We start from the raw sequence: 19,772 nt of genomic DNA on the forward strand, positions 1-19,772 counted from the left end.
ACGGTTGTTAATATCCTAAAAGAGTAACTGCATTATTCTGTTTTGTCTTAAAGGGACGAAGTCAGTTTTGTTCAGAGCCAGTTTAGTAGTTTGCTAGTTAATAAGGTAATTGCCTAAGTGTCTTCTGGAATTTACTGTCATTCTATAGGTTTATGCTTCTCAAGACAACTTCTGGGTAGATACATACTTCAATATTTAGTAAAGTTTTTAATGTAGTAACATTGGTCATAATTCATATAAGCTACACAGGTGTATGGATTATTTGGCCTTGTCCAAAAAGCTAGGCTTATATGCATGGTTTATAGGAGCTCAAGATTATAGCTTACTTTTCTATTGTTATCTCTTATGGAAAAAATTAAGCATATAGTAGTACCCCCTTATCCATGGGGGACATGTCCCAAGACCTCAGTAGATGCCTGAAACCAGGAATAGTACCAAATCATATATATAGTAAGCTTTTCTTATATATATGTACTTGTGATAAAGTTCAGTATATAAATTAGGTATAGTAAGAGATGAACTATAATTCCAACAATATGCTGTGATGTTATGTGAACACAGTCTTAAAATATCTTACTGTACTCTTTTTGTGATGATGTGAAATGTTAAAATGTGTATTTGATGAGATAAAGTGGGGTGAATGATACAGGTGTTGTGCTGTAATGTTAGGCTACTATGTCAGAGGAGGATCATCTGCTTCTGAACCCTGATTGACCTCAAGTAACTGAAACCATGGGAAGCAAAACCATAGATAAAGGGGGACTACTACAGCATCATCATAATTAGGAACACTGTATAAAAATCCCAAAGCAGGGATCCCTGGGTGGTGCAGCGGTTTGGCGCCTGCCTTTGGCCCAGGGCGCGATCCTGGAGACCCGGGATCGAATCCCACTCGGGCTCCCAGTGCATGGAGCCTGCTTCTCCCTCTGCCTGTGTCTCTGCGCCTCTCTCTCTCTCTCTCTCTCTGTGACTATCATAAATTAAAAAATAAAAAATAAAAAATAAAATAAAATAAAAATCCCAAAGCAAAATTTCAGCAAATACAAGCACAAATGTAAGCTTATCAGCCAACGAACTTCCTGAATCTTAAATCCCATCTCTGTAAGATGATGCTAACAAGGTATTTGATCAAGATAGCTTTAGAACCTTTTTGGGGTACATTGCCACTTTTGATTGTCTTTACTCACCCCAAATTAAGTGCAAGATTGTAAAGGTACTTGCCTTTGTCTACTCATTTAGTCCTGACTTAGAACCCTGCTGCCTGTGCTCACAGACATTAGTCTTTGTCATTTATAAAAAGGCAGCAATGTGCTTTCTCAGCTTTTAATGGATAGCACAAAGTAAGTGCCTAATAAATAGTCCTTTACTCCTTTGCTTGCTTAGTAATTGGAAGTAATGCCCAGAGAGTTTTTAATATCCTCTTTCCACTTCTTTTCCCTTCTGCTGGTGCTTTCTTGGCTACGTTAGAAGACTGTGTTTTCCTAATAAGGATATTTTTTTCTCTCAAGAGAACATTATTTTTGAGGCTGAGACAACAAAGTAATTTCCACTTAGCAGATTTATAGAATGAATTTTATCTGACTTCAAAGACACCTGATTCTTTTCTCAGGTTGTAAGTTTTCTTTCTACCAAATGTAACATAACTACATATGTATCACCTTGTTAATAATAGCTTAAGTAAAAAGTCAGACTGCATTCCTATAAGTAATAGTGGAACTAAGAATAGGTTGCTTGAGAGAGGACAGGGTAGGTGAGGATTGGCTTAGGGTGGCCCTCAGGAGTTTTGGGAAACTGCTGCTGACCAGTAACACTGCCTCAGGGAGAGATGGCCTTACTCAGAAATAGCTGGATGGCTAGGAAAATGTTCGTCCCTAGACATTCATTTCCCACAAGCACACTGAAAAGCAGAGAAACCCTGGAATTAAGGAGACTGTCGGTGGGCCTGGACACTAGTCATCAGTGTGAGGCAAAGATGGTAAAGCTTCTTTGCCAGCCCTGTGAAATAGACATTCAGATTCAATTATGTTGACTTATAAAACATGACCTTTTTGGTTTTTTTTTTTCACACTAGAGTTTACTTTTGTAAATTCGTATCTGCTAAATCTGCTTTGCCCTAATTCATAATGTAATAACTTTTTTTCCAAATAGGCATATTGGGCCTGTAAAACATTAATTGGGTTACATTAATCTAAACCCCATCGGATATCCTAAAAACTTTATTTTTCAAACGTGAATAATATATAAGAATAAACAGTTTTTCATGGACTTCAATGAAATACCTCTGTTTGAAAAATATGGACTTAAGAAACTAGTCGTATAAAATATCTTAGAATTGAAAATCCTTATTGCAAGAGTTTTAGATATATGACAGGTAAAAAAAAATTACTGTCATCAAAATAAAAAGTACACCCTGAAACTTTTTGTACAGCTTATGAACTCTTGAGACCATCTGTATGGCTGTAATGATAGTTTCTGTAGACGCTAGTCATTTTGCTTCCCCAAATTAACTTTGTTCTTTATGTGACTTAAAACTGGATTTTCATTTATTAAGTTTGAATAACAGTGGCTGTTATTAACAAATAATAATAAATTAATTAATTAATAATAAATAGAGTGAGCTGGCACCAAAAGGAAATATTTCTGGAAAATAATGTGTGCTAAATATAATTTTCTTACAAACAGAACTGTTCATAAGGGCAGGAGTAAGCTGCTTATCCGTGTCTCAAGAAAAGGCCAAGAAACATCCATGTGATGATGACTAAGAGATTTCTATTGCTTTTTTCTGAGATTTTTTTTTTTTATCCAGTTTAGTCAGCATTACATTTGTGTTTTCAGCAATGTGAATTTACAAATTCACCCTCAATTGCCTTTCTGGAAAATTATTTGACCAACCTGTCTGAAGGGTTTCAAACACTTTGGTATATAATGCCTCCTAGTGGAGCTGAAGTTCAATTTCCGGTATCTTTCCATATGTCAAAGCATTATCTAAAAATTTGATCCTTATTCCTCATTTTTTTATTGATAAACATGCTCCCACCTGACTGAACATTAAAAAAAAATATTAACATACCATTCCTAATTGTTCTGTCTCTTGTCATTAGAACAGACTTGTAGAAGTGAAGGTAATGGCATTAGTAACTTCCTCAAAGATGTGCCTTCTTTTGAGTAAACTCATTTTTTCATAATAGCTCCTCAAAATACAAAATATAAATTATTGTCTTTGGCTTATATTTTACTGAAGTTTTGGGTTTTTACACTTTAAAGCAGCTTAGGCTACAGTTTTCTCATACTGATAAGTTTCTTTTAATATCTGAAACCATCTTTTAATTGGACATTTCTATAGCGTTTAAGGATAGCTTGATTTTGAGGGTTATCCGTTAAGACACTCATGGCATAAGAGCAGATAAAACTAGGAGTCACATTAGTCCTAGTTTTCATGATACTTAGCAGGTTTAATAATAAAAAAAAACTAATAAAATAACAATGAACATTTAAATAGAACTGTGTCAGGGACTGTTCTAAGCCCTTTACAGTTGTTAACTTTATCCTTGAAACAAGTGAGTAGGAAACCAAGGCACAAGTTTTTCTAATTTGCCCTGAAGTTCCATTTCAGGGTGGAGCTCATATAGAAACCCAGGTCAGTGGTTCCCGTGACCATTCTGCTCTATTGCTTCTCGAGGTTTGGGGAGGGGATGTACATTTCTGAACACCATGGAATAGCACCCACCATTATTGGCAAGCGGTCCTTCAGGATTCTTGGGAGCATTTCCATTATATTTTTGCGTTTCCCTTCCCATTAAAAGCTACTCTCCATTTATACCCTATATTATATTACCTCTGTCTTTCAAGAGTCTTGCTCTTTTAAATATTCTTTTCTGGGGATCTCTGGGTGGCGCAGCGGTTTGGCGCCTGCCTTTGGCCCAGGGCGCGATCCTGGAGCCCTGGGATCGAATCCCACGTCGGGCTCCCAGTGCATGGAACCTGCTTCTCCCTCTGTGTCTCTGCCTCTCTCTCTCTCTCTCTGTGTGACTATCATAAATAAAAATAAAAAATATTCTGTTTCAGTTTTCAACATTTTTCGGAGTTGATGAAACAGTACAGCTACAATTTATTCTTCCAACATAATACTGGCTTCTTTCCACCAGCATCTAAATGCCAAATCTCTGTCCTACTAAGAAATCCTGTCCTTCCTCTGTGATTCTCTTATCCCCTTTTTGAGTTGCCTCCCCTGACTCCCATTGCTCAACATATTCCAATCTAGCATTTAAGTTCATTGACCCCATGAAACTGCTCTCACCAAACTCACCCATGACCTTTTTACTAATTCCAACATGTCTTTCAATCTTTAACTTCCCTTTGGGAAGAAGGCTGTAACTTGGCTGCCCCACTCTCTCCATGCATCCCTCTTACCTTGGTTTTGTGACATCCCCTTGCCAGTTTTCCTTCTTAACCTCTCTGGCCCTTCTCCACAGTCTCCTCAGGTTTCTGCTTCATTGTCTGTATCAGAGATTTGCTGCCCTCTCGCTACAGAATTGCCCTGGGTTTCTTTATCTATTTGCTGGTTGTTGTTTTTTTTTCTCTGTATGTAGATGACCTGCAAATTTCTAACCCAGAGCTGTCTCCTGAGCCTCAGGCTCATATTTTTAGGTGCCATAGTTTCTCTCCCTTGCATAGTTTGCAAGCTTCCTTAGCATGCACAAATGTAAACGACTACCTCTTGTACACAGTACACACAGATGCACACATACACGCTATCCATGTCTACTCTGGGGTTTCCTTTCTGACGGAATGGTCTTAATGCCTACCCAGCTGCCCGGCGCAGAAATCATTTTCAGACAGTTTCTTCTCCTTCACTAACTAACTCTTCCTTATCCCCTTCTGTCAAAACCCGTTATTTTTAGTGCAGGCCGCCATATACTCAAGTGGACTACTCAACCTCAATCTCTCGGCTTCTAGTTTTACCACCTTATAACCCCCAAGTAATCTTCTTAAAGAATATCCTGTCACTCTTACTGAAATCAGTTTGAATGTCTTCACTTTAATTTTATGATTAAATCCAAACCCCCTCTTGAGGAGGACTCATTCTTCCCATTCTTCCACCTTATTAATCTTTTGCAAACACTTTGTCTCTCCCTAGTAAGTTCCAGCTAAGTTTAAGTTCTTCAAGTTTATTGAAAGGGTGATACATGTTCTCTCCCACTCTGAGCCTTCATGCATATTTTTCCCTCTGCTGAAGTATTTACCAATACAATTACCTCACTAATGTCTAATTTTTTCACGTCCTAGCTTCAATATAACTAATGGGAAATCTTTACTGATTAGACCTTGCCCCCAGCTCAACTAGGTCACATATCCCTGATTTTATTTATATATATTAATATATATACATAAATATATAAATACATAAATATATGTAAACAAACTTCTATGAAAAAAATGCTATAGCATATCACAGCATTTATGAAAACTACTGTAATTGTAAAGATGGCAGGGGTTTTGCTTGTGCTGCCCACTGTTGTCTGTCTCTCCAGTAGAGGGCCTGGCAGCTGGCACATAGAAGATGTGCAATAATCAAGTTAGAATAGACTACCTTGTGGAACGGCACATTCTTTGAGCACCCAATTACTTAGAAGGTTCTTTCAAGTGATTGGCACATTGTCACTTCTATGTATTGGTTCTGGTTTTATACTCTAGGGAACATACAGAGCAATCATTAGACTATTTTCAAAGGAATAAAGGAATGTGCTTTGGGCTTCTAGTTCACATAGAGCATCGCGCCTAGAACTGAACACTTATCTGGGTGTGGTCTCACCTCAGAGTAGAGCAGAGCCATTGCTATACTCATTTGATAGGCTATCCTTGTAATAGAGTAACTTGGGATTACATTTGCTTTTATCTCACTATAGATTCATGCTGACAAACTCCCCTCGGTTCTTTTTTAAATACCATTGTTTCCAAAGAGTATCTGCAGGTGCGTTTTTTTTAACACAAGTTCAAGATCATACATTTCTTCTTGTTTAAAACCCATCCATGTGCTCGCTTCGGCAGCACATATACTAAACCCATCCAACTTGATCTGAAACGTCAGTTGGCTAACATGGGAAGAGATTTTAATCCTGTTAGTTTACTATTCTACTCAATTTCATAGCATCTAATTTATAAACCTTACTAGCTGTGTAATCATAGATAAGATCTTGACTTAATTACTTCAAGTCTTTTCCTCATCTGTGAATGGGGCCAGTAATGAGATTGGGGTTACCATGAGGAATAAATGGTCATAAAACACAAAGTGCAGTCCTTAGGACATTATATGTACTCAATATACTTAACTCTTAATATTTATTCATATCATTGATACCAAAGTTGAATAGGGCAGATACAGGACAGATGCCTGTGTCAGACCACTCAAAAACACTCTCCCAGGTTTGTTTATATATATATATATTCATTAATAATGGTCTCATGTAGCCAGCCCATTTCTATTATTCTGCCCACAGGACATATTAGAGAATTTTTTTAAATGCATTTCTCAAGTACATTGTCTCTGATATTTCCTAGATTGATTTATTCATCTAAAATACTTTCCAACCCCCCCCAAATTTTTTTTTAGTTTTTCCAATTTGTTCTTAGTGAACCTTTTAAATAACTTTTTCCAAGACATTGAGTACTACCCTTATTTCTTTTTAAAATCTCAAAATACCAAGGCACCTGGGTAGCTCAGTGGTTGAATGTCTGCCTTTTGCTCAGGGTGTCATCCCAGGGTCCTGGGATTAAGTCCTGCATCAGGCTCCCCACAGGGAGCCTGCTTCTCCCTCTGCTGTGGCTCTGCGTCTCACTGTGTCTCTCTCATGAATAAATAAATAAAATATTTAAAAAAATAAAACCTCAAGATACCTAAAAAATTTCTACCTCTTGAGTAAAGAGCATATGAAGTGATTTATTGATACTGGTTAATATCCATTATTTACAGGTAGAAACCCTCAAAATTGTACAGAGAACCATTAAGAATATAGATTAAGACAGTTTTATAGACAAAACAACAACTGGAAAATAGTTTTAACATACACAACATACAATTATGAAAAAAACATAGAACACAAATTGTTCTACCAAATAGATTCCAAGGTTATTAAAAGTCTGCAAGGCAAACTTTAAGTTGAAAAACATGTTTAATAGGTGTTACATGGTTTAAAAAAATTAGGTATAATGTAAAAATGTTTTTTCCCCCTCACTGCAAATGGGAGAGCCAAGACAACTTTTTACCCCAAATCTATACATTTTGAAAAATAATTTATATGTCTAGCACAAAGAAAAAAACTGAGAATGTTTACAGTTCTGTAAACTATGCCTTTCATGAAATGCAAACTGTATCACTTTTAACAGTTAAAAATTGTGCGATCAGAAATCGAATGTTCCCTTTAAAAGGTACAATTGTACCTTCATTGACTTTATACCTGAGCACCAAAGCTGAAGTCCTAAGTGTCGTCTTGGAAAGCTATTCTGAAAATGAGCGAGAAATCAAAACTAGCCGGTTATCATCTGGAGAATTAGGCACCAAGAAGGAGATTATCTCCTTAGAAATGCAACATTAACAATAGAGAAGATCCAATTAATTAAGCAGCTGGCAGATCTCTTTGTGAACACAGCAAAGGAAATCCACATAAGAAGATCCTCCATAAAGTCCTTTGTCTTCTACCAGGAACTGTCGGAAAACCATTTCTGGCTGCTCTCGCTGCTTTACTATTGTCAGCTAGGAAAAATAACAAGGTAGGTGGTTATGAACATTCTCTGAATGTCGCTCAATTTTGTATGCTTAAATTTCACCAAAATTATATTATGTCCACTGTGTGTGAAGCTTTAGAGGATGATGGGAAATTGCCTATTATCCAGAGTGGAGGGAGGCACTGACCCCCAAACCATAAAACCCAAGACATACAAGTATAAGTGGCAACAATGAAACATAAAGCACCATGGGCAAGGCTTCAGAATGGTACTATCACTGGAGTCTTAAAGGATAAGGTAGGATTTCCTTAAAGATGGGGTTTAGAGAACATTCCATAATGGGGTGCCGTACACCACATTCCAAAGATGGATATGGCTGACATGTGAACTAACAGTCTCAAAGTCAGTAGAAGGTTAGGGATAAACAACCTTAAGATTAGGGACAAAAGCCTAAGTAAGTTGGAACTTTTGAGGGAATCATGATCCAGTGAAAGTGCTGCAGAACAAGAGGAGTTAAAAAAAAAAAAAAAAAGAACAAGAGGCGTTAACTGGTAGCATATAGAATGCATTAAGAGATGAGGGAAACTACATAGGAAGCAGTTGGAGGCATTTAGGTAGAGATGATTAGGATCTGAATTACAGGGCAGTAAAGGTAGAAAGGGAGGAGATTTGAGAGGTGCTACATGGGTAGAACATGTGATCCTTGATCTCAGTGTCATGAGTTCAAGCCCCCCATTGGCCAGGAACCTACTAAAAAAAAAAAGAAAAGAAAAATAAACACAATTGAGAGGTGCTACAGAGATGGACTACACAGGGGACTCTTGTTCCCTGCTCCTAACTACTATCTAGGGCCATGCCGTCCAGAAGTGTAGCCACCTAGATGTGATTATTGAACACTTGAAACATGGCTAGTCTGAACTGGGTTGTGCTGTAAATGTAAAACACAATGGATTTCCAAGACTTAGAGAAAAAGAAAATGCAAACTCATTAATTGCTTATCCATGTGGAAATGGGGACATGGCACTGGAACAGCTGTGTGGACAGACACACTCCATTCCAACATGGAGAAGCAAAACAAACCTTTGATGGAAGCTTCAGACTTGCAACCTGGTGAGCCTGAAGCCAAGGCCATTTTCTTTTTACTGATGGTGTTACCCACCTTCTCCGAACTGCCACTAGGCCTCTACATTGTGTCTGATGGCCAATGGCAATGTGGATCTGGCCTCAGTGAAAACGCCCTGGCTGGGATTGGGCAGTATGAGACATTGTGAATGGATGGATTTGAGGCTCTGATTTCTTCAGAATTTCTTTAGAATTTAATTTCTCTGGAAATGAATGGGGGGGGTTCATACTACACATGTGAGGGACATATTTTGTTGCTGCCATTCACTTGGGTTATTTATTTTCCTGTGGTGCTCACTGTAAAACCTTTGATGAAGTGTGTCTGGCTATGATATGAGGTGGGAAATAGAACAGGAAGTGAATTTCAGCCTAGGAATAAATTTAGCTTTAAGGTAAAATAACAAATATTCTGGCTCAGGTTGCCTGGGGGGCTCAGTCAATTAAGCATCTGACTTGGACTCAGCTCATGATCTGAGGGTCCTGGGATTGAGCCCTATCTAGGGCTCCCTGCTCAGTAAAGTCTGCTTCCCCCTCTCCCTCTGCTCCTCTCTGTGCTCATGCTCTTTCCTTTCTATCTTTAAGATAAATAAAATCTTAAAACAAAACAAAAAAGCCCTGGCTCTACCATTTGAGTTTCTACAGACAAAGTTGAACTACTCACTACTCATTCCAGAATGACACAGAAAGTATGGTGGAAGGTTTCAGGAAGCAGATTCATGGAAGTGGTGGCAAGTAGTCTTAGCTGTCTTAACATGCTGGTGGTCTTCTCAAGGAGTAGACCACAAAAATAAGAGGAAAAAGTACTGAGATGAACTGAGGAATCCATATTTTATCAGCCCCTTCCCTTTACATTTCCTTCTATAGGGAGGAACATAGCCTTATGTAGAGTGGCAAAAGAATATTCAAATGATCAGTGCTGGTTGCCTCACAGCCTCCTACATGGAAGAACTGACCATCTCAAGTAGTCCCTGTTTATATTCTCTAGGCCACAGTACCAATGGCCTTAAAGAATCATGGCCTGGGTGGCTCAGAGGTTGAGCGTCTGCCTTCAGCTCAGGTCATAATCCTAGGGTCCTGGGATTGAGTCCCACATCAGGCTCCCCAGAGGGAGCCTGCTTCTCCCTCTGCCTGTGTCTCTCTCTCTCTCTCTTTTTGTCTCTCATGAATAAGTAAATAAAATCTTAAAAAAAAAAAAAAGAATCATTGCACTTCAAAAGCCTTCTCATCTCTCACTGCCTGCCCTCATAAGTAATGAAAGTGATTAGGATGGCCCAAAAGAATGAGGTGAATGAGAAGACAGCCAAAGACACAACTTAGGGGGACACCAACTCTTCTTATGGGGGAGATAAATGAAAGGAAGCCAAAGAAAAAGGTCAGTGAGAAAGGAGCATTCTGACAAAATACAGTTTTGAAAGTTGACAGAAGAGAAAATTTGAGGAAAGAGGTAATATTCAATTTTGTAAGTGTTGTAAAGGGATTGAGAATTTCCTTAGCAGTTTGCCCATTTTCATGTAGCTGGAGACATGGGAATGAGGGAATATAAGCAGTTAATAGATGGCTTTTTCAAGAAGCACAGTGATAAAATGCCTGGTATATTGTTAGTATTTAATACAAAAATAAAAGGGAAGCAGAATCTTGGAGAAACAGGAGCTTCAATGAAGGTAGATTTGCTTTTTGTTTTTTGGTTTGTTTTTTTTTTTTAAGATTTTATTTATTTATTCACGAGAGACACACAGAGAGAGAGGCAGAGACACAGGCAGAGGGAGAAGCAGGCCCCGGGCAGGGAGCCTGATGCGGGACTCGATCCCAGGACTCCAGGATCAAGCCCTGGGCTAAAAGGCAGGCGCCAAACCACTGAGCCACCCAGGGATCCCCAATGAAGGTAGATTTGAACTGCTTTATAAACTAGAAAGGAACCAATGGGAGGGGAGTAATCTAGAAAACACATGTGGAAGAAAAGAATGACAAGGGCATGGAACACAGAGCCTGGAGCAGGGCAGTACGAGAATTTATCAGTGAGATATTTGATTTAGGTAATCTTCCCAGATAGAGCGTGATAGCAATCTCTTCTTGTTCCCCCATAAATATAAAAGCATGGAGACAATGATGAGGTCTACAAGGGCCAGATCCAGAAGGATTTGATTCTACTGTTCTTGACCCTTCCGTTCCAGCTTTTGTTCCCTATTCAATCTTGACTCTTTAAAAGAGATCTAGAGATTCTATAAATGTGTTTTTATTTCCTTTGTGTGGTCTATTTTCAAATGTCAGGGCCAAGTACAGTGGACTAAGCAGCTGGTGCTCAGCCTGTATCTGCCCCGATCTAGCCAGGATACAGTAATGCACGTGAGTGAACTCCGCAGAGCCTCACTTTCCTATCTGTTAGATGGTGCTGGAGGGAGATGAAAAGTAGTTGGAGGACCAGGTATCTTCTAGATTCCTTTCAACTCTAGTATCTGTAGATTTTAGATTTTCAAGTTTGTTATACAGATAGCACCTTGAAAAGGCCCAAGTCTTATAAACAACAGATACATTTGCAAGTGGCACATAAGAAAATTTGATTTAAGGATGCAAGACAAAATTAGTTAACATGCAACTGCTCATATCTTATTTACATATATTCAGAGCTTATTCCAGGTATTTTTATAAAAAGCTAATAACATGCACTATTAGAGCAGATAGGAGAAAGCAGAGGAGAGAGAAGTTTTATTTGTCCTTGAAGGAGAGGCTACTGAGCACAAAAATGATCTCCACATTTAGCCTCTTCTCTGCAAATGGAGCAGGTGGTGGGGATGCTGCTGCTGCAGCTGGAATAAAGGTGGATGGATCATCATTGCTGTGCACTCAATATCGTGGTTGTCAATTTTTGTTTCATGAAACCTTAGATTTTATTACATGCCTCCAGGCATTCAGAATATTATATGAAAAATTTATTTAGTGTGAGCCTTCTCTGCCATCTCTAGGTCTTGCCTTGAAACTGAACTTGAGTAGATGTCATGTGATGTGAAAAGAGTTCTGGAAACATTCTGTGTTCACCCAGTCATCCTAGAGATTATAAAGCTCTTCATTAGTTCAATTTACCTCAGCTCTGCCTAAAGTTGATGTGCACATGCATTAATATCTTTTATGGTTAAGGATGTTGACTTAGATTCCTATCACATTTATGTTTCAGGGGAAAATGACCCATAATACCCTGACTGTTGTAGAGGTCCACCTCCAGGTGAGTGTCCTATACCTCTGCAGGGAGTGGCACAGTAATAAAGCAGCATCAACTGTACATTTTAAATTCTAGGAGAGTCTAATATTGAGCTGGAGAAGGAAGATAGGTAAGTAGCTGGGACTTAATAACAAGGTATAATTTTCCTGAGTTACAGACATTTCATGTTCTTTTATTCAAACTTAAAACTTCTGAAGGGCTTAGAAGGGCTAGAATAACAAACTTCTCAGAGAACATAAATCTAAAGTTGTAAAAATAAAATTTTAAAAATGTTCTGAATGGTAGTTCTGTAATTAAGTACTTTTAAGCACTAAAGGCAGTCATTTCATAGTCTGTTAATGGTATCAATTGCTACTAAGCCATGAAAAGTTCTTCATGATTACTAAGTTAAACTTACTAAAATAACCTATGGTCAGCCTGTGGTGATAGCTATTTACTTTTACTTTTATGTTTTCATCTGTAGAGTAGGTAGCTATATTAGAGGTTAATATGAGGTTTCTATAAAAAAGACCACATGATAAAGACACAGGACATGCATTTTAAAAGTCTGTAATGAGGGACGCCTGGGTGGCTCCGCAGTTGAGCACTGCCTTTGGCTCAGGGTGTGATCCCGGATTCCAGGGATCAACTCCTGCATCGGGCTCCCTGCATGGAGCCTGCTTCTCTCTCTGCCTGAGTCTCTGCCTCTCTGCCTCTCTCTCTCATGAATAAATAAATAAAATCTTTAAATAAATAAATAAATAAATAAATAAATAAATAAATAAATAAATAAATAAAAAAGTTTGTAATGAAATTTTTAAAAAACACAAAGAAAGGAAAAAAATAAAATTTCATTCTTACCTTCATTGAATATGGCCTCTTTTGTTGGATAATACTCATTATCATTCTGAGTGTTTGAGAATATGGGTTTCCAACCTCAGGCAGTAATGTCTAAATTTAAGAAAACCAAAGTTTAAGTTTCAGTGTAATTGGTAACACTTAGAAGCAGCAATGAGATTATCAGAATGTAAAAGTTAAAAAACATCCTTCTACACCATATTGGCTTAGTTTGTTTACCTAAAAACCAAAAGTGTGAAAAAAATGCACTAAAAATTAATTATTCTAATTGGCATATACTTCTACGAATTCTAACCTTCCATCTTTTGAAAATAAACCTCCTTCTCTGGAATTTGACACAGGTACATCACTATAACTACACAATGGGTATATGTTTTATGCAAAGGATATCTTTAGATCATTCACCGTATTTAATCCCTTTGTAAGGTGGCTATTTCAAGGCTTTATCATGGGAGAAAAGGATGTACCTTATTCCTACAGTGGATCTGTTGCCATGTGAATCATTATCATGTTTAGAAAACGCCATCTAAATACCATTGTTCCAAAATTAGACAAACCATCAAATGCTGATTTTTCAAGGAGACTGTGGCCCCTGAGATGTCCCTGAAATCTGGCTAACGGCTTATAAAAAATAACCATCTACCTAGACATGGCCTCCAGGGAACATGAAGGATCTGGACTTCATTTCTTCCAATAAGACAGGAAAATGCTAATGCCTACTTTTCAAAAAAAGATATCAAGAGCTAAAACATCATCTGTGAATCAGCCATTGGAAAGCCAAAATAGAACATTTTACCATCAAGTCACAAGTGTCAGGAAAAGATCATGGCCAATATTTTCCACAGGAGTTGTGTTAAAAAAAAAAAATTCATTATTTATATTCACATTCCATCCCCTATATGTGTATTTTTTGACATTAAGGTAGATCTTTTTATGTAACAAATAATGTTAGTACACTTCACATACATGTCTTGAAGTGCCAACTGTCTCTGAAATGAAAGTGATATTTAGTTTTTCCTTTTCTTTTTTGAAGGTGGAGAGGAGGCACACTGATATAAACATCAATCTGTTGCTTTGAGATAGAGAAACTTTGAAGATTTCTTTCTTGAGTAATAATCAATTTAGCAAATAGACATTTAACATTTACTCCAATAATACATTGTGACAGATGAGGAAGCATCCTTAAATTTTATATAAGCATTCCTCAAATTCATAGCTCTTTGTCTATTGAATTTTAATTTTTTATTTTTTAAAAATAGCATTTCTAACCATTCCTTAATTTTAACCACATGCAAGCATCTTGCTATTTCTAAATTTTCATCTTAAAACTAGTCTCTTAGTAGGACATGGACACCTTTAAAAATATATTTTTGACACTCACAATGGATATGCAGCTGTCTAAACTGACCACCTACCTAGCCTGGAAACTTGATCCTGTCTCTTCCTACAAGATATTATGTATCTATCTTCATAACAGAAACTGGGGAATTAACTAGACTTAATTCAGTTTTCCATCATACAAGTTTGGCCTCAGGCAACAAATCTGCTGAGCTATACATGTGAACTCATAAGAAATCCACCATTAAGCAGATTAAGACAATAGCCATCATAGCAATGGTGCTCATGCCACAATGGTCTTTAAATAAGATCTGCAATAAATGTTGACTCTCAAATTGTAATTGCTGGTTTTTCCTAAGGCACTTAATTATTTTTTTTTAAGATGTTATTTATTTGAGAGAGAGAGAGAGAAAGCACATGAGTGGTGGGGAGGGGCAGAGGGAGAGGGAGCTAAGCAGGGAGGCCAACATGGGGCTCAAGCCCAGGACCCTGAGATCACAACTGGAGTGGAAGGCAGAACTTTAAATGACTGAACTATCCAGACACCCCTCTTAAGGAACTTCAAAAATAAAGTCATTTGTATTCATTTTATATCAAGTCCACAGTCTCTTATAATGAGAGGAGTATATAACTTATATATAACAAAGGGGTATAATAACCTGTTTTTGTAAGATTATTATTTTGCAACTCACTAATCTGACATAGTCTTAGTCTGTAGCTGAACATGTATAAAAGATTTCTGCATTCTTCTAAATATGCAGTTCAGGGATGAGTACAGAGTATAAGAACTAAATTCACTTTCCACCTGAAAGAACTTGTCTCCAAATCTTAATTCATCTATAAAACATTGACAACAATATCCATCTCACTGATTTGTTATGAGAATTAAATGGAATGATGTTTTTAAAGTATTTAAAGCACAGTAATGAACACATAGTAAATGACTGGGATGTGTTGGTAATCTCTAATTAGAGTCATGTATTTTGGTTGTTTGATAATATATTTATAGTATTATATATATAGTATAGTATAGTATATATAGTATACATAGTACAGTATAGAACTATATATAATATAGTTCTTTCTTATAAAGAACTATATGCCTAATTGTTCTTTTTTACTCTGTAGTATGTGGTTGCACATGAACACGAAACATTTAAAAATCTGTACATTACCAGGGCACCTGGGTGGCTCAGTTGGTTAAGTGAGAGTTGGCTCAGGTCATGGTCCCAGGGTCCTGGGATTAAGCCCTGAGTCCGGCTCCCTGCTCAGCAGGGAATCTGCTTCTCCCTCTAGCCCTCCCCTCTACTTGTTCTCTTTCATACTCATTCTCTCTCTCAAATAAATAAATAAAATATTTTTTTAAAAAAGAATTTGTATATTACCACAAAAACGAAAAAAAAAAAACCTACTTACCATATCTGTGTTGACATGTGCAAAGGATGGCACATTAAATATTCCTTGGACCAGTTCTGGTGGGCTACTAACTCCTAACCATAAGAACATGTTTAGACCATTAGCCAATAAGAATATTCCTTCTTCTGAAAGACGGGACTCAGAGCAACGAATAGCAGCAGGAAGTGTTGTACTCTTGACATCTAAAGTGTGCTATAAAGGCAAAGGCAGGAGAGTTAGTCTGTCCTCCTCCCCTTCTCTCTCTCTCTCCCTTTTCCTTTCACCTCTTCCCTTCTTTCCTTTCAGTGCATATTTAATGAATGCTTATTGTGTGTCAGGCATTATTCTTGTTATTAGACAGTAACTGTTCAAGCTGCCTCGAACAGCTAATCATTTTTTGGAAGGAATAAGAGGCAACAAATAACATAAATAAAATACACTGAGTTTTAAATGGTGTTAAGTGCTATGAAGAAAAGCAGCAGAAAGTGAGACAGACAGGGCATGTCAGTGCTGGTGGTACAATTTTAAACAGGGTAGTCCAAGAAGGCTTGTTGGGAAGGTAACTTTTGAATAGACCTGAAGAGATGAGAGATGGGGCCATGGGGATCTCTGGGGAAGAACATACAAGATAGAGGAAACAGTTGGTGCAAAGATCTGAGGGCAAGAATCTGTCTCAGATGTTTCAGGATCAGCAAGAGGCTGGGGAACCTGGAGTAGAGTGAGGAAGTGGACAGTAACAAAAGATGAGATCAGATAGGAAGCAAAGGAGGTTAGTACGGACCGCACTGGGCCAAGGCAGTAGGAAATGTGGTATTTACTGAAATGGGAAATCCTACAGTGTTTTGAGTAGTAAATGGATGTGAGCTCATAATTATTTTAACAGGATCACTCTGATTTTTATGCCGAACACAGACCAGAGAGGCAAAGGTGAAAGTGTCAAGGTTTGCTAGGAGCGTACTGTCATAGTTCACGGGAGAGATGATTATGCTCGAATCTGGGTGGTGACAGATTAAGGAGGAGAGAAAGTAATCAAAACCTGGACATTCTTGGCAAGGAGCTGACATGTTTGCTGGTGGATGAGATGCGACAGATGAATGAACTAAGGCAGTCAAGGGTGACTGCAAGCTTTGGCCGGAAAAATTGACAAGAGAGAGAGCAGAGGCAAATGGGGATGGAGAAGACTGCAGGAGAGTAGGAGTGGAGAGGCAATCAGGGCTCAGTTTAAGGTGCCCATTATATACCCACAGAGAGATGCTTGGTAGGCTACAGGAATGACACATCTAGAGTTCAGGATAGAGGCCTGGCTGGAGATATAAACATGGGAATCAGTGTGTAAGTGGCATTGAAAGGACAGATGAGCCCCCTATGGGGTTGAGTGCAGATAGACAAGAGAAGCTTCCCAAGGACTGAGCACCAGGATGCTCTCACAAGAAGAGGATAAGCTAGCAAAGGCAGCAGGAAAAGTGGCCAAGGAAGCAGGAGAAACTAGGAGAAGTCAAGTGAAGAAGGTGTTTCTAGAGGAAGAAATAAACTATGGCAGATGCTGGCGAACTGCCCTTTGGATTTAGCAACATGCTGGCCATGGTGACCTGGGCAAGAAGATTTTAGTGGAGTGGTGATACTCTTATCCTTAGAGTTCTAGTTTTCTCTGGCAAATAGGTTGTTGCTAATTCAATTTTATCTGAAAATCAATCATTTTTTAATAATTCATACCTAACATTCATGTTGAAAGAATAGCTTTTTAATTTCCAACCTAATTTAATAGAGATTGTATTGTTACTGAGAGCCTACATGGGACTTTCAATATGGGAATTAGAAATATGCCATCAGCCTTCCCCTCTTTTATCCCTCAATTATAACTTGAACTTGTTAGGTCTCAGAGAAAAAGAGCTTAGTCACAGAGTACAGAGGCATATAAGACATTAAGACTGACTTCAAATAAGTGGAATACATGCAAAGTAAATTCTCTGAGGGCAAGTAAAGTTGTTCCCTTGTAAAGTGTAGGTGCCCTCAAATATATGCTGATTTGTAAATCCTTAATTGTATTTGGTCAAGGCTAATCACAGCCATTCTAATTAAATGTGGTGACTCTTAAACACTCATACCTTGTACAGAAACAAATACACGTGTGTACATGAGATCTCATGTACACACATATCAGTTGCCCTTAATGCTATAAGCTTGGCTTGAATAATTGAAGCTTGGCTTGCTCCAACTTATATTCTGACTTTTCAACCTGCCAATTAGAGCATGAGGAAAGAAAAGTAATCATCTGAGCAATTTGCTGGAGTAGGAACACCTCGAATCCCCCACCATCACCATCACCTTTCTGAACACATGTTGATGCCCATACACAACTTGCTCAAAGAGCCTGTCTGTGCTCTCAGTCCCACACTACATACTCCGAAGGCATTAGTGCCTTTAAATTTCTTCTCAAGAACAAAATGTTTCAGATATAACATATGGAAAAGGAAAATATATAACATATCCCTTCCAGGCTCCTCTAGGAAATGCACCACTGCATTATACTTACTATTGGTAGAAGTTGGGGATAGAAGAAAAGCTGAGAGTCAGCCACACCCATGGTCATGACCAGCTGTCTCTGGTATGCCCGCTCATCTGTTGAGATCTCTGGTCTGCTAAGCAGCACACAATTTTTTAACAAACAATTCATGTACACTGGTAATACTTTCATGGAATCTGGTAAAATAAGCTGAAAAAGAAAGACATGTGCTTATTAGCCTTTATCAGAAGGAACCCTGAACTTTCTCTGTAAGACAGAACCATCATTTGTTTTTGAGGTGAGGTGAGGATTCAATGATAAGTCCAGATAAAGTACGCAGAACACAGAAACTGGCACATGCTAGGTATTCACAGAACGGCAGTTTTCTCTCGGTGCTTTGGCAGGAGGCAGTCCCTGCTCTGTCTCTTACCAGGTGTGTGACCCTGGGCAAATCATTCTCCCTTTTCCTAGGTTTTCTCATCTAAAACTGGGATTGTTAGGAGGGAGGATCAAATGATTATTATGAAGCACTTATAATGGTACCTAGCATATAGTATCACACATTTATTAAATACAATTAAATAAATGATTTCCTAAACTGTATTACCAACCTTAAGAACAGTATTTTTAAGAACAGTATTTTTTCAACTGTCTGTGAGATATCGCTTTATTCTTTTCATGCATCTTAAATTCACAGTTAGTCATAAACTCATGAAACACATATTGAATGGTGTCATGGGTTCTATGCAAAGTGTCAACGATATTCAGAGGAATAAGAGACAGTCAATGTCACAAAGTGCCGAAGTCCATCAGAGATGACAGATATAAACAGATAAAACATAACAAGGAGGTTGCAATACTATAGATACAAACTAAAATAGGAAATGCTTCATGGATTTAGGTGTGTCACTGCTGAATGGCAATAGGCAAAATCAAACTCCTACAATCCCATAAATATGTTCTTCCTCTTATGTTTCCTATTTGAGATACTAGAACTACCAGATGAACCCTAATATCATTTTTTATTTACCTTCAATTAGTATATGAATTATTTTAATTCTGTCTTTCTGATCCACCTGTATTCTCCTTCTCCATCCCCACTTTGGCTCATGTGAGCTCACTCTTACTATTCTGAAGTACATACATACTGTAATGTGATGCTGCAAATACAAACACAATGTAGCACAAAACACAATGTAGCACTTCTGGAAACTTATCCTGATGAATTAAAAAAAAAGATTTACAAATAATTTGTATTGTTTAACCTTCTCCCAACACAATTTTATAAAAATGACCAAGAATCAAGATGGATCTGAGTGTCACTTCCTTCCATTCAACAATAGGTCAATGGACAAGGAAATACCCAAAAGAAAAAAGATACATAGAAGATAATGATCATTTACAAATATAAATATCTGATCTATAAATTCATGATTTCTTTTTTAGTGTTCTCTTTTTTTTTTAAGATTTTATTTATTTATGAGAGACACAGAGAGAAAGAGAGAGAGAGAGAGGCAGAGACACAGGCAGAGGGAGAAGCAGGCTCCATGCAGGGAGCCCGACACGTGACTCGATCCCAGGTCCCCAGGATCATGCCCTGGGTTGAAGGTGGCGTTAAACCACTGAGCCACCCAGGCTGCC

General features: G+C 38.0%; 1 protein-coding gene across 5 annotated transcripts in view; it reads right to left on the minus strand.

Moving 5' to 3' along the window:
- Positions 1 to 6,917: 6,917 nt before the first annotated feature.
- The window catches only part of SEC24D (SEC24 homolog D, COPII coat complex component), a 105,087-nt gene continuing 92,232 nt past the window's right edge, over positions 6,918 to 19,772 (minus strand). For all 5 annotated transcript variants that reach the window (XM_072810048.1, XM_072810050.1, XM_072810051.1 and 2 more), the window contains 4 exons: positions 18,162 to 18,341; positions 15,650 to 15,841; positions 12,899 to 12,988; positions 6,918 to 7,750 (listed from right to left, as the gene is read on the minus strand). In XM_072810048.1, coding sequence (XP_072666149.1) covers positions 7,610 to 7,750; positions 12,899 to 12,988; positions 15,650 to 15,841; positions 18,162 to 18,341 — 603 coding nt within the window. In that variant the 3' untranslated portion in view covers positions 6,918 to 7,609. The remainder of the gene's footprint in view (positions 7,751 to 12,898; positions 12,989 to 15,649; positions 15,842 to 18,161; positions 18,342 to 19,772) is intronic.

The sequence above is a fragment of the Canis lupus genome, chromosome 33 (assembly GCF_048164855.1).
Source record: "Canis lupus baileyi chromosome 33, mCanLup2.hap1, whole genome shotgun sequence".
NCBI classification, from domain to species: Eukaryota; Metazoa; Chordata; class Mammalia; order Carnivora; family Canidae; genus Canis; species Canis lupus.